This window comes from Chrysemys picta, chromosome 2 (assembly GCF_011386835.1).
Source record: "Chrysemys picta bellii isolate R12L10 chromosome 2, ASM1138683v2, whole genome shotgun sequence".
In the NCBI taxonomy this organism is placed as follows: Eukaryota; Metazoa; Chordata; order Testudines; family Emydidae; genus Chrysemys; species Chrysemys picta.
Genome location: NC_088792.1, coordinates 82,964,811 through 82,980,555, shown reverse-complemented (window position 1 = coordinate 82,980,555; position 15,745 = coordinate 82,964,811). Strand labels below are relative to the sequence as shown.

The 15,745-nt window shown below is 44.1% G+C and overlaps 1 protein-coding gene across 4 annotated transcripts in view; it reads left to right on the top strand.

Annotated features, from left to right (window-relative positions):
• Positions 1–15,745, top strand: part of ACAD11 (acyl-CoA dehydrogenase family member 11) — a 55,658-nt gene that overhangs the window by 31,855 nt on the left and 8,058 nt on the right. For 2 of the 4 annotated variants that reach the window (XM_065587074.1, XM_065587072.1), the window contains exons 14-17: positions 11,238–11,304; positions 12,972–13,057; positions 13,274–13,345; positions 14,646–14,800. In XM_065587074.1, the coding sequence (XP_065443146.1) occupies positions 11,238–11,304; positions 12,972–13,057; positions 13,274–13,345; positions 14,646–14,800 (380 nt within the window). The remainder of the gene's footprint in view (positions 1–11,237; positions 11,305–12,971; positions 13,058–13,273; positions 13,346–14,645; positions 14,801–15,745) is intronic. The other 2 variants (XM_042841277.2, XM_005278645.4) reach the window with 1 other exon arrangement.

The following is a 15,745-nucleotide window of genomic DNA, read 5'->3' as shown; positions in this document are numbered from 1 at the left end:
TTGGTTTTTTCAGTTTGGTCAGGTGCAAGATCTAATAAAGCCAGAAGGCTGGTATGCACATACAGGGGAGTCGCATCTTACGCGGGGGTTAGGTTCTGAAGTCAGCGCGTAAGGTGAAAATCGCGTATAGTCAAACGCTCATTGAGTGGAATGGCGGGCGGAATCACCCGCACTACAGGTACAGTGTTTAAATTATTATTTTTCTCTTTTTTGTTTTGCTGATCGCGTAAAGTTAAAATCGCGCAAGTTAAATGCGCCTATGATGCGACTCCACTGTAGTGGAAAAGCCAGTGATATGTTATCTGCCAGGATTGAGGATCAGATCTAATGCCCAAAGGAAGAATTCTCAGGCCCTGATGGGCAATGGATGAGGCCCTGAATGAGGCTGGAGCATTATTATTATTTAATTATTTCTACGGGATCTGAGATGACGTGGCACTTTCCAGAAACCTAAGCTGACAATGTCCTTGCCCAGAAATGTTTATAATCTAATTTAATCATGACCCCCACAAGTAATGTATCAGTTAACAATAGTGAGAAAGACAGATTTATTCAGTTAGGAGGTTGTGTGCAGTGTTTTGATTGTTGACATTATGGCAGATTGTGTATTCTGAAGAGTTTACAAAACAAGAGGGTCTTGCCCAGATTAGTTTATCTGGCCAACCTCACGACAGTGACGCTGCTCTTCTGTGTATATACAACATCAGCAGCCTCACACACTTTGACAGATTTTATTCTGCCCTGTCATTTTGTATCCTGTAGCTGTTCAGTATTTTACAGTAAATGGCATACAGGATGCCAGACAGAGAAAGCAATAAGCAGGCCAGGGCTTTGCTTTTTGGTACAATGGATAATTAGTAGCACCTGCCATGTTCTGCCTGTGCTGAAATCAGTGTAATGTGTATAGGTTACATTTTGCAAAATGGAAGGCTAGAGCCAGGTGTACCAAACATTGTTTCAAGTCCTTTTGGTCTGATCTGTATAGCCTAGAAAGAAAAATAGGAGGGGAGTGGAATTTCCAACTTTCAGAGAGAGTCCTGCTATAACAACATGTTGCTTGTCTATAGTGCCTTTCATCTGAGACATCAAAGCACTTGACTCACATTGTCTAAGAAGGAGGAGATTTTTTTAAAGGCAATTGCGTGCCTAACTCCAGTTGACTTTCAGCACAAACACTTCAGACAAGGAATGCTGTTGCTTAAGGGCCTGATCCAAATCCCCTTGAAATCACCGGGAGTTTCTTGGATCAGAGCCTAAGGCCTGCTCTACACTACGATTTTAGGTTGAATTTAGCAGCATTACCTCGATTTAACCCTGGACCCATCCACACGACGAAGCCCCCCCCCCCTTTTTTTTTTACTTAAAGGGCTCTTAAAATCGATTTCTTTACTCCACCTCCGACGAGGGGATTAGCGCTGAAATCGGCCTTGCCAGGTCAAATTTGGGGTAGTGTGAACGCAATTGGACAGTATTGGCCTCCGGGAGCTATTCCAGAGTGCTCCATTGTGACCGCTCTGGATAGCGCTCTCAACTCAGATGCACTGGCCAGGTAGACAGGAAAAGGCCTGCGAACGTTTGAATTTCATTTCCTGTTTGGCCAGCATTGCAAGCTGATCAGCACAGGTGACCGTGCAGAGCTCATCAGCAGAGGTGACCATGGAGTCCCAGAATCGCAAAAGAGCTCCAGCATGGACCAAACAGGAGGTACGGGATCTGATCGCTGTATGAGGAGACTAATCCGTGCTAGCTGAACTCCGTTCCAGTAAACGAAATGCCAAAACATTTGAAAAAATCTCCAAGGGCATGAAGGACAGAGGCTATAACAGGGACTCGCGGCAGTGCCGCGTGAAAATTAAGGAGCTCAGGCAAGCCTATCAAAAAAACAGAGAGGCAAATGGCCGCTCCGGGTCACAGCCCCAAACATGCCGCTTCTATGATGAGCAGCATGCCATTCTAGGGGGCGCAGCCACCAGTACCCCAACCCTGTGCTTTGACTCCGTCAATGGAGTAGGACTCAACACAGAAGCGGGTTTTGGGGATGAGAAAGATAGCTCACAGCAAGGAAGTGGAGAAACCGGTTTCCCCAACAGCCAGGATCTGTTTCTCACCTTGGACCTGGAGCCAGTAATCCCTGAACCCACCCAAGGTGGGCTCCTGGACCCTGAAGGCGGAGACGGGACCTCTGGTGAGTGTACCTTTGTAAATATTAGACATGGTTTAAAAGCAACCGTGTTTAATGATTAATTTGCCCTGGCATTCACGGCCAGTACAGTTACTGGAAGAGTCTGTTAACATGTCTGGGGATGGAGTGGAAATCCTCCAGGGACATCTCCATAGAGCTCTCCTGGATGTATTCCCAAAGCCTTTGCAAAAGGTTTCTGGGGAGGGCAGCCTTATTCCATCCTCCATGGTAGGACACTTTACCACGCTAAGCCAGTAGCACGTAGTCTGGAATCATTGCATAACACAGCGTATGGTCCTGGTGTTTGCTGGCATTCAAACAACATCCGTTCCTTATCTCTCTGTGTCATCCTCAGGAGAGTGATATTCATGGTCACCTGGTTGAAATAGGGTGATTTTTATTAAGGGGACATTCAGAGGTGCCCATTCCTGCTGGGCTGTTTGCCTGTGGCTGAACAAAAATGCTCCCCGCTGTTAGCCACGTGGTGGGGGGAGGGGTGAAGCTATCATCCCAGAGAATTGTGGGGGTGGGGGTGGGGGGGTTAGTTGGGTTTGTGCTGCACGCTAACCCAGTTCCAGTCCTCCTCCTATATTGGCAATATCTCCCAACTTTTGGTCATCCTCAAATTTTATTAGCACATTCCCACTTCTTGTGCCAAACTCATTAATGGAAATGTTAAATAAGATTGTCCCAAGACTGGTCCTTGTGGAGCTGCCTTAATAACCTCCCTCTAACCTGACAGTTCACCTTTCAGTATGACCTGTTGTAGTTTCCTCTTTAACCAGTTCCTTACCCACCTTTCAATTCTCATATTAATCCCCATCTTCTCCAATTTAACTAATAATTTCCCATGTGGAACTGTATCAAATGCCTTACTGAAATCCAGATAGATTAGATCTACTGCATTTCCTTTGTCTAGGAAACCAGTTATCTTCTCAAAGAAGGAGAACCGATTGGTCTGCCACCATCTACTTTTTGTAAAACCATGTTGTATTTTATCCCAAATACCATTTACCTCTATGTCCGTAACTACTTTCTCTTTCAAAATGTATTCCAAGAACCTGCACACAATTGAGGTCAAATGACCCTGTAGTTTCCCGGATCACTTTATTTCCCTTTCTGAAAAATACGTACTATATTAGTAATGCACAATACCACTAGACAACCAGTTTAGGACTGGGAAAGAAAACTGCCATGTCCAGATGACAATGAGAGTTGACAATTAGCTAAAATGGTGTTGTTAGCAATGTTACTTGCCAGTAGGCAGACTCTGGAAAAATCTTAATTTGACAAACTATGTGTCTGACTTCCCAAAAGGTGGAAGTAGGAGTGCTTAAACTCTTCAGACTCAGCTTTGGAAGACGTGGGGTAGGGCCCCTTTCCCAGACAGGGGAGGGAAAGTATAATACAACCTTTAGGGTTTAAAAAGCAGTAGGGCACTTGAAATAAATAAGGGGGGGGGGGCTTTTAAGGAGTGGAGTAAACTTTAAAATAATACTGAACTTTGTTTAGCTTAGCGAGTGTGACAGGATGTTTTTGACTCAGTATAATTTATTCATGTTTCAAGATGCATAAGCATGCAGAGCTCTTGTTGCCTTTGCTAAAACGCTGAATGTGCAGCTGCATCAAAAATAAAGCCAGCAGCCACTCCTTGCCTCCAAAACAACCAACCACAATAAATCAAGTCCAATCGGCACTTCATCCCCCATATATGCTAGCCCTTGTTATGCTCCATGCTTCCGAAAAACCTGGGGAAATAGTTCAGCCTTGCAGCATGACCTAAAGATTAACAAATTTGGGCTATTTTGAAGCAGAGGTGAGAGGAGCAGGTTCCAGCGTTCAGGACCCCTCAATGAGAAAAACTTGAGAACAGCTCGCTCTCTTACTCTGACAGGCCTGCAGCTCAGATGCCTCCACTGACTCCTCACAGCAGGGTGGCACAGGGAAGGAGGTACTCTCTCAAACATGCCAATCACAAGGCAGGGTAAATCAAAAGCAACACCTTAAGTCTACCTGAAAATCAGTAGACAGCCAGGGCAGTTCACAGAGCACTGATGGCATCTCTTTGGGGCAGCAAACTCTGTTTAATAACGGAGCTGCCACATTCTGCACCAATTTCAGTTTCGGGGCTGAATTCAGCCATGCCAAACCTGTGGAAAAAAATGCAGAAATTGGGCTTGTTTTTGGCTTAATTGGCTTGTGAGTTGCTTTTTGGCTTTTAGTTTGTTGCTTGTTGTATCTTTTTTTTTTTTTGATCGGCTCCTGGCAAGCAGGGGTAAGGGTGGGGGAGAAAGTCAGGGCTGCACAGCAGGCCCATCACAGTCCCACCACACCGGGTGGAATCTAATCACATAGAATGTTGGGGTTCTTAAGGATTGGCTTGTTTTGGCCTTGTTTTGAAAGGGGATTAGGTTGATTTTTGGCTTATTGTGAAAGTTGGGGTGCTTATTTACTGCATGAAAGTTGGCAACTGTGGTTGAATTACAGCTGATCCAAGTTTTTTTACCCTAACACTGGGGTAGTGCACCACTTTTTTGTTTGTTTTCTTTATGATAGAAGAAGATAACACCACCTCCTCTCTGGGGCTTTTCTGTTGTTAATTTTATCCCTCTTGATTTACTTTACCTTCAGAAAGATCAGAAATGCCTGTTCTCTCCTGGTTTTGCTGGGGGGGCCACTGGGACATGTTTAATGTGAGATCTATCACCTTAACAGTGTGGAAAAAAACCCAAGTAGGTTGTTTTTTTGTTAGTTTCTTTAAGAAAAAAAATAACATTCTGGCCTTCTTTATATATCATGAAGAAGCAAAAGAAGGCACAAGCCCAATGTGTTTGTGCCTTTGCAGACCTCCCACAAAAGGTAGGACCAGATGCAGTATATTGCAATAATCTACTCTTGAGATGATGTAGGCACAGATCACAGTAGCAAGGCCCATAACTGAAGGAAACTATCACAAATTCATAGCCAGATCAGGGGGAAGGGGTGAAACCTTTCCTGAAACTAACAGCACTTGGGGCTCCAACACCACCCCCCAGATTGTGAACTCTAGCTACATATAATTGGCAACCACCCTCAGGAACAACAGAATAATTCTCACTGTGACTTCTGATTCCTTCTCTTTCACACCCTCCCACGCTCCTCCCCCCCATACAACCTATTCAGCATTACCTTGTACTTATCTGGATTGAGCTTCAAGTGGTTAGCTCTCATCCATGCTCCAATCTCCCCCAAACACCGAATAAGGCATTCATCAGCAGTGCCTGGGTGGGATGAGATAAAAATATAGAGTTGGGCGTCAACAACGTATCGAAAGCACCATGCTGCCTGACTCACCCTCTTAGTGCCGGCCCTGGGTACATATTGAACAAGAGGGGACATAGGATGGAACCCAGTGGAACTCCACATGACAGCACTTTTAGGAGAAAGAGCTATCGCCCAACACCACCCTCTCAGCCTGTTACCCAAAAGCAGCTCTTCCCACTGTAGCTACTGCCTACAGGACTGTCAATAACACCTTCTCATCAATGGCCTTGAAGGTAGCCAATCGATCAATAGATATCAGCAAGAACACACAATCTTTGTTAGCAGGAGAAGGTAATCTAGGAAGTCCACAGTGCAGTCTGTGGCATATTCGGGTCTGTACCCAGAGCAACAAGGGTCAAGGATATTCTGGGCATCTAAGTACTCAGAGTTGGCTTGCCATAACCTTCTCTATAATCTGAACCCAGAAGGAAAAAGTAGATGCTGGACAATACATAACTAGATTGTAAGTATCAAGCTTTGGCTTCTTGAGCAAGGGTCTCACAGCTGCTTCCTTAAGAGAAGCTGACACATACCCTCTCTTAAGGGAAGAGTTGATACTCTTCATCAGAAATGGACTCATTTTATCTCGGTTTTATCTGCAATTGAGTAAAAGTAGGTAATTATGAACATGCATTTCTTTAGTCTGGAACCACACACAGGGAATTTAGAGTAGGATCACAGAAAACATAGGGTTGACCATGATCAGCTACCTTTTTTATACCTTTTTTAAAAATGTTTTTAAATACCTTTAATTCTGTTCTACATAAGGTGCCACATAGTGTTTAAAAACATGTTTGTTAACACGTGTCTAACCACACCTCATTTTCCAAGTCTAGACAGATTTATAGTCTAAACATTCTGGCCAACTTCTGAAGAAATAAAAATAAGCACTCTTCTTATTAATTCCTGCCAAAATGGCAGTCCCAGCTTCTTTGAGTCTGTTTTTGTTTAATAAAATGTAATAAATACCAAATTGGCTTGTAAACAAGATTGACTTGCAGAAGCACAGGAATCTTCTTTTAATCTCACCCTGGAGCAGAGATCTCTCTCTGATTCTTACAGTTCTTTTCTAGGATGGAAAAAATCATATGGTTATCAGATCTTCGGACTTTTGAGGGTGGGAAAAAATGGGAAGCAGTTTTTCCCTCTTTCCATGAGGAATGGAAAACTCTGCTTATGTTGAAAACGCTGGCTTCCTGTGCACCGCAGGCCACAGAACCTCACCCACTCACTCCTGTGATAAACACACAATCTCTGGCTGAGTAACTGAAGTCCTCAAATCATGATTTACAGACTTCAAAAGTTAAAGAAAATCCACTATTTATTCTGGTTCAAGCTAGGAAGTGACCCATGCCCCAGGCTGCGGAGGAAAGTGAGAAAGGCCCAGGGTCTCTGCCAGTCTGACCTGGGCGAAAGTTCCATCCTGACCCCAAATATGGTGATCAGTTAGACCCTGAGCCTGTCAGCAAGATTGTTTTATCTGTTCTATCACTTTTAATTTCTTTACAGTCTATCTTGTCATTAATATACAATGCTACTCCACCACCTTTATCTTTATTTCTGTCTTTCTTTAGCAGCACATACCCTTCAATACCTGTACTCCAGTCATGATAATTATTCCACCATGTTTCTGTTATTGCTATAATATCTGTTTTCACTTCCTGCACCGGTAATTCTAGTTTCTCCATTTTGTTATCCAGACTTCTTACATTGGTGTACATATATTTTAGTTGTTGTTGCTTGGCTTTGCCCAGATTCCTCTCCCTATTAGGTACGATCATTCTACTGCCAGTATTGCCTACTTGACTGTTAGTGCCAATACCAGTGACTTTCCTCTTGATGTCTTCAACCCTCTATTGTTCCATTCTCCATTGCTGTATTCTCTCTTACTTGATTTTCCTCCTGCTCAGCATTAGAATCAGGCATGGAGATTACATGAGCATCTCCCAACTCTCTACCCCGAATTCCTAGTTGAAAGCTGTTTTAATCAGTTATGCCAACCTCCATCCCAGCAGTCTATTTTACTCTCTATTCAAGAGGAGTCCATCCCATGAAAACAGTCCTCTATTTGTAAATTCCACCCAGTGGTCAAACACCCCAAAGCCCTTCTTATAGCTCCATTGCCTGAGCCATCTGTTGATCATCATAATCTTGTCTTACCTTCACTCTTCTCCTCTAAGGAGAGAGAGAATACCACTAAAGGTCACCTGAACCTCCATTTCTTTAAATGTCTTCCCCAGCCAGGCATAGTCTCCCTTGATGCATTCCAGTGAGAATCCAGCAGTATCATTGTCTTTCTTGGGGGGACAAATCAGTGGGTTCTTTCCTCATCCCATTAGGATACTTTTAAGCCTCAGGTTCACATCCTATATCTTAGCTCCTGGCAAACAGCATACCCATCTGTTTGCAGGATCAGCTCTGATGACAGGCCTGTCTGTTCCTCTTAGTAGGGAGTCCCCAGTCACGTAGACCTGCCTCTTCCCGGTGTTGGTGCAATTCTCTGGCCTTCCTCCTTTTGTTCTTTCTGGCTGCAAGTCCTATGTCTTTTGTTCTCACTTGCAATCTTCTGAGAGTCATCCTCTATCCTCCTGTGGCTCCGAACTCTGCTATCTCCATTGACTCTTCCCCTCTGCTTCTCTTCTTCTTTGCCTTTCCACCTTCAGTTACTACCTGCCATGCCCTTTCATTTTCCAAGTCAGCAAACCTGTTCCTCAGCTCATCATCTATTCAAATCCCCTTCAAAACTCAACAATAGTTTCTACCTGCATCTCCCAACCTTAGATCTTTTCTTCCATCAGATCTATCACGCAGCACTTCATACAAACAAAGCACCTATCAGGTACCTGCTCCAGGATAATGTACATCCCACAGCTTCCACATCCAGTCATCTTCATTGTCTCTTCCAATCCTTGGGTCACTACCACTGCTACCTCTGTAGCTGTCATAGCCTTCCCGCCTAAAGTCCTGTCAACGAGAAGAAAAGCACGCGCACGCATGCACACAAGCATTCTCCCCTTACAATCTTTCACCTCAGACTCCCCCGTTTTCAGCACTGTTTGCTGCCTCCTGTGCGCTGCACCCGAGATTGAGATATTTCCTTTTCTCCATGCCATTGTTTGTGCTATTGATTTATAAGATCTGACCAGATCAGATGTCTTGTCTCAGTGCTGAACTATGCACTAACTTAAAAATGAAAAGTTTTTCTAATTGGTGGACTATGATTATTCAGTCATGGAAACTTTTTTCCTAGGTTTTTTTTATGTGACAGTTTAAAATGATTTTCAGTTGTTTAAATAATAATTCCAGAAGGTCACATTTGTCCTGAGACAGGTTTTATGATGAACTGCATTATTCAAGGGTTAGGAAAATAATACCAGTACGCATGGATTACAAACTACAACTATAAGCTAAACATTGTTGGGTGGAAGGGGTGATATATTTTTCCTGGGTATCTCTGTAGCACTGACAGTCTGATACTGTGATTGTTTTCATCTGCACCCTTTACTTTACACATGCTAAATTAAAATAGCTTTAGATAAATACTCACCAGTGCACTATAAGTGCTATTCCCCATATCAGTTACTAGTTATAACACCTCTATTCATGACCAATTCCCAGAGTCTACAGACCATGAGTTCTTAGGGGCATGAGACACAGGCGATCACATTAGCTGTTCCTCCACAAAAATGCTACCTAGAAACCTACCCCATGGATGTGCTGGAGAGGGGGAAGGGGAGAAGAGACTCCCACCCCTCTCCTCAGTACATTGTAATGTACAAACTTGATCTGTTTTACAGCTGAGTGGGACATCTGTATTTCACTTTGGGAACACTTTGCTGTATAATCTAGACTAATCCAGAATTTTGTGAATTGTTCCAGACTTTTTTCAGAGATTTTTCTATCAATGATATTTCAGTTTGCAAACTTTAAATCTCCAGCTTACGTTTCACAAACTGCTGCTAATTCCGCTCCTAAAGAAAAGCTAATGTTGTGTCAAGAAAGAGGGAAGTAAACAGCCAGCACTCTTGCCCTCCAAGCAAAAACAGCCTTTAGCAGAAGAAAGTAAATATCTCTCCCACCCTTGTCACTCTTAGGACATGCAACTATAGATTGCTCCTGTGTCAAGGTGGTAGCTCTCTTCAAAGCCAGGCTGGCTATGTGCCCCAGGCCGTAGTTATCTTCAAGGCTCCTATGGCAGCTTGACTCTGGTCATCGTCGTTCCATTTCCAGCTACTTCCCCATACAGTAGAGACCCCCCCCCCCCCAAGCACTGCTGGGGCAGCATTTTCACATGTTTTCAAAGCTGCTATTCAAACGAGAATGGTTTAAATGTCAGTTGATATCAAATGGGCACCATTGTACTAAATTAGTGAAAAACGGCTTGGTGTATGGAAAAGATGTTCCATTAGCGTGAGGTACTACCCTGAAGTATGACTTGAAAAGTGTCATCGTGGGGTTACCGTGTTATTGTGTCTCAGTGATCTCCATATAACCACTTCACTTTACACCATAAACAGGATGGATTTACTAACTACCAACTCAGCAAACTCGAGGCTATGTTTACACTACCACGGGATCGACGCTGCTGTGATCGATGCACCAGGGGTCAATTTAGCGGGTCTAGTGAAGACCCACTAAATCGATGGCAGAGCGCTCGCCGGTGGACTCCGGTACTCCACCGGGAACGAGAGGAGTAAAGTAAGTTGACGGGAGAGCATCTCCCGTCGACCCAGCACAGTGTAAACACCACAGTAAATTGACCTAAGCTATGTTGACTACAGCTATGTTACTCACAGAGCTGGAGTAGCATAATTTAGGTCAATTTACCACGGTAATGTAGACATAGCCTCAGCTTGGGATCTGACAATCAAATTGTGCTTCTGGTTCTGTAATAAAGATCCTGCAGGTCAAATCCTGTCCTCAGTGACACGATCTGTGTACGTGTGATGTCTTCATTGGGCGTTGCCGTGGCAATTTAACAATTCCGCTGATAGTTGTGCAAGGTCAAATAGAATCCAGCTCACTCTCCTATAACTATGGTGTTCCTGTAGGATGTAAAAAGGACCAATGCTATGTGATGGTACTAAAGCAAGGAGATGGGTCTCTGAATAGATCATAGTGGGGGAACAGATCTGTTGACAAGTCATGTTTTAGTCACTATTGTAATCTAGATCCATATAATCCATCCTAGAATAATCTTTTGGATTATCCATTAATTTTTTGGTTTTCTGTCACACAAACATATATCAGATAATGCTGTGGCTGGTTCAAAAGACTACTGATGTATTTTCAGATAAGAATTCCTATTGAGTTTATTTTTGTCTTGAAACTAGAACAAAGCACTTCGAATGGGAAAAAAGAATGCTTAAAAAACTGGCTGTACTTGAAGAGGGCAGCATCTGGCTTGAGTGAGGGAGGGAGTGATTGCCTTCGTTATTTGCTCAGCTGCAAGGGTGATGGAATTAATTTAGACCCCCTCTTCAAGCACATTGTTTGATCTTTTTCCTAGGAAAATAAAAATGAATGATGGAACTGGATCCAGGGCATTTTCTGTTTGATTTTTTTTTTCATGTTAATCAGGTGGTTGCACTTCCTTTTCTACTCAATAGCCCAGAAACAGCATAGATAATAGATTACTCACCTTTGCCACGGTTACACTAAAGAAACATTGTAAGAAGTTGTTCTGTGAAACTTCATTAAATTACTTCCCTAGAGAGATTTTTATGTGAAAAGCGATTTCTTGTGTTTTTAGGGGCTGGGAATACAAATTGCAAAGTCGCAATTGTGATGGCCAAAAATAAAAATCTTTCTGCATCCAGGTAAGAATTAAATGGTCACTGAGACATTTGTTCAGGATCCAAGCAATGAGACCCAATCAAAACTCCATTTATTGAACCAGCCATTGCTCACAAAACCTTTACATGGAACAATTGTAATTGCATGGTCAGTTAGAGTTGAGTGTGGTTTAGAAATGGAACCTTAGGCCATGTACGTACCCTCAGAAATCTAACTGACCAAACTTCAGAATTTCTCAGATAGAGTCCAAGTCATAAGGTACTCTTGATCTGTGTGGCTTGGATCAAGGACAACATATGGCCTTAATGTCTTTAGTTCTCCCTTAAGCCTTTTGAAAATGTATCCTTTAAAATCAACATCACAAATACTCACTTTTCAAAAACTAAAATCTACCACCAGACCTGGTTTACATTTTTAATTCATTAAGCGTGTTATTAAAGCATAACTAGAGGAGGGAATGGTTCTATGAATAAAGGCAAAACTATACACAGTTTACCAGATCAGAAAAAGTAAGTGCAAGAATCAAATCAAAGGCCTGAATCCTGCTCCTACTGAAGTTAATGCCAAAACTCCCATGAACTTAAATGGGGCAAGATCGCAGTGCCAATATATATGGAAAAGTTAATTGGATCAGGGGGTCTAACTTGTTCATACGACAAGTTCTGAAAACAGGGTGTGACAGACCCAGACCAGTGGGGTACAGGAGTCTGGTAGAGGGCAAATATACTGGTCACTGGATGAGTAGTTTTCTGTTCCCTGAGTGACCAGAGCAGGGGCTGCACTAGAGTAATCAGGAACCTGCTAGAACCAGTTAAGACAGGCAGGCTAATTAGGACACCTGGGTTTTAAAAAGGAGCTCACTTCAGTTTGTGGTGGGAGTGTGAGGAGCTGGGGGCAAGAGGCGTAAGGAGCTGAGAGTGAGAGGGTGTGCTGCTGGAGGACTGAGGAGCACAAGCGTTATCAGACACCAGGAGGAAGGTCCCGTGGTGAGAATAAGGAAGGAGTTTGGAGGAGGCCATGGGGAAGAAGTAGCCCAGGGAGTTGTAACTGTCATGCAGCTGTTACAGGAGGCACTATAGACAGCTGCAGTCCACAGAGCCCTGGGCTGGAACCCGGAGTAGAGAGCAGGCCCGGGTTCCCCCCAAACCTCCCAATTGACCTGGACTGTGGGTTCTTCTAGAGGGGAAGGTCTCTGGGCTGTTCCCCAACCCACATGGTGAATCTCTGAGGCAAGAATATCCGCCAATAAGCGCAGGACCCACCAAGATGGAGGAGGAACTTTGTCACAAGGGACCTTAGTATTTTCTCAGTCTTCTCAACCCAACTATTCCTGACATAATGTATTGTATTTACACGTACATCAAGCAGAGAGAAGAATATGAAGACATCTATTTTGATGCTTACTATAAAACCTTAGGCTCACACTCAGGGCACACACCTTCTATCTGGCACCCCTCTCTAAGTGTTGGAACCCGATGTCCAGTTGCCCAGCCCCTCCGGGCACAGAATTTTACCTTCATTTCTCCCCCGTCACCCCATTCTTAAACACATCTCTCTCCTACATCTCCACCCACATGTGTAGCACAGGAGAGTACAGATCATACAAAACTTTTTAAAAGTTGTACTTAAAAAAAAATAATCTAAAATAGCTATTGAAATTTCTCCTAACTGTTACTTTTGTCTTGATCAGGTACAGACAGCACAGTATGATCATAGTTCCACTGGACATAGCAGGCTTGAAACTTATAAGACCTCTTTCCGTGTTTGGCTACCTGGGTAAGGAGGAAATCGTAATTATCAGCCACGTTTGCATTTATATTAGCCTACTCGGGATCTCAGGAGTAATAATTATACTATAAACAAAGTACTAAAGACACTCTTCGAATGCATATCTAATAGGCACATCAGTACTGAGCACCTGTAATTTGTGAGTGAATATTGGCTAGAACCAATTTTATACATGGATATTTTTCTTTTTCTTTGTGTAATTAGATCAGCCCCACGGTGGACATTTTGAAATACATTTTAATGAAGTGCGAGTACCTGCCTCCAATTTAATACTAGGTGAGCTTCACTGTTAACTGTTCTTTGAAAGTCACTGCAATGACACTAACTTAAAGTAATTGTGTCCTTTTAAAATCTGATGAAAGCTCTGATGAATAACCTTACTAAGGAATATGCCATTAAGCTTTTGTTCTTCCTTCATATGTTTAGATGTAAAGACAGTTTTTTCCAGGAGCTGCCTCTTGAAGAGAGAAGTTCATTCTTGACAGTAGTGTCAACAGGGATTGAATTGGGCCAGCACACAGTCCCTTAGCTGTACTTTTCTGCCTCAAAACATTTCTTACTAGTCTGCAGCATCTGAGTTGTCTCCTCTTCATAGCAGAAAAGTATCCACTAATTGTGCTTAATCTGTTTCCAACCTATTGACCTTTTGCTCAGCCAGGAAAAGGGTTTGGAATGTTATCTTTCCCCCTCCTCCAATAACCTAACACTGCAGAATACTCTCTGTTTTTATCTTTTTGGTTTTTAAGTAGATATGGTTGCTGCACCAGCATGACAAAACTCCTCCTGCACTGTGGCAGGCCAAAGCAAGAGCTATGGAGTTCTTATGCAAGAACAAACAAACCTCTTAGAGGCTTCCCTTCCTTCCTAATTCCTTCTGAATACAGCCCAGGCCTCTCAACAGACAGGTCTGCCTCAAAGTCTTTCAAAACAGAATTCTGATGTTGCCTACGGCCATACTATCCTGAACAAGCCTGATCTCGTCAGAATTCTGCATAGGCAACAATAGGTATTACTTGCCCCTTCTTGTAGGAGGAACGTTTTGACCTCTCTGACTTATGCCAAGTCTCATCTGGGGAGAAGCTAGGATTTATATAGCTTCTTCGCCCACCATGCAAGTGCTTTGCTGAATCAGAGTTTTATTGAATCACCCTTGGAACTGATCTTTCAGTTGGACATTCATCAGTTATGCTCTGGAAACCACAAATTAAAAGACCTCAAATCCCATAAAGTAGATAAAAATGTAAGAAATAATTAGGTAATTCAAACCCAACTGGAAACCAGAATAATAACCCCTTAGGCACAAATACTATTGACAGAACCTGTGTGTTGTGTATTCACATAAAGCAAAGTGTGTGTTGCTTTATGTGAATACATATAGGTATTAAACAATTAAAATGGCTACAGTGCTGCAAAATAATTGTAAAGAAGCTCCTCTCTAGGGTATCATCAGACAATTCCTGCAGTATGGCCACTGATTTTCTTCAGAGCAGAGGTGCGCGGTTATTTGAAGCATTGAAATGAGTTCCACGTGGCCATTTTGTTTCCCACCTCTCTTTTTTTGTTTCCCACCACACAGGTGAAGGAAGGGGTTTTGAGATTGCTCAAGGTCGGCTTGGGCCAGGCCGTATTCACCACTGCATGAGATCCATAGGTGCAGCTGAATCTGCTCTACAGATCATGTGTGAGCGTGCAGCTCAGAGGGTGACCTTTGGGAAGAAACTGTACCAGCATGTAAGCACACTACCTCTTTGCCTAGTTTGCTATGAATACCCCTTTGCTTAGCTCATGTGGAAGCTTGGGATTCTAACATCCACAGTAACAATCACTCTAGAAAAGGTTGAGATAATCGCTAATTCCCATCAACTCTGCAGATGCTGTAGGTTAAATATCTGTCTCAGATAGGAAAGAAAATATTAAGGTTGGGAGAGTCTAGGGTTACCATATTTCAGCAAGCAAAAAAGAGGACGGGAGGAGCCCCGCCCCTGCCCCTCCCACTTCCTGCCCCCCCAGAACCCCCAACCCTCCCCCCGTTCCTTGTCCCCTGACTGCCCCCTCCTGGGACCCCTGCCCCTAACTGCCCCCAGGACTCCACTCCCTATCTAAGCCTCCCTGCCTCTTGTCCCCTGACTGCCCCAACCCTTATCCACCCCCCCACCCCCAGACAGACCCCTGGGACTCCCACGCCCCATCCAACCACTCCCCACCCCCTGACAGCCCCCCCCAGAACTCCCAACCCATCTAAACCCCTCTGCTCCCTGTCCCCTGACTGCTCCGATCCCTCTCCCCACTCCTGCCCCCTGACAGCTCCCCCCAGAACTCCCAGCCCCCCACCCCCCCCGCTCCTTGTCCCCTGACTGCCCCCTCCTGGGACCCCTGCTCCTAACTGCCCTCCAGAACCCCACCCCCTACCTAAGACTCCCTGTTCCTTGTCCCCTAACTGCCCCCTCCTAAGACCCCCCCCCAACTGCCCCCCAGGACCCTACCCCCTACCTGTACCCTGACTGCCCAAAACTTTCTCCACTCCCCCCAAAAAGCCCCCCCCATTTCTTGACTGCCCCCTCCAGAACCTCCCTGCCCCTTCTCCTGCCCCCTGGCCCCCTTACCCTGCTGCTCAGAACAGGGTGTTGGGCTCTGTGCGAGCCGAGCCGGACACGTGGCTGCGCTCCCCAGCACAAC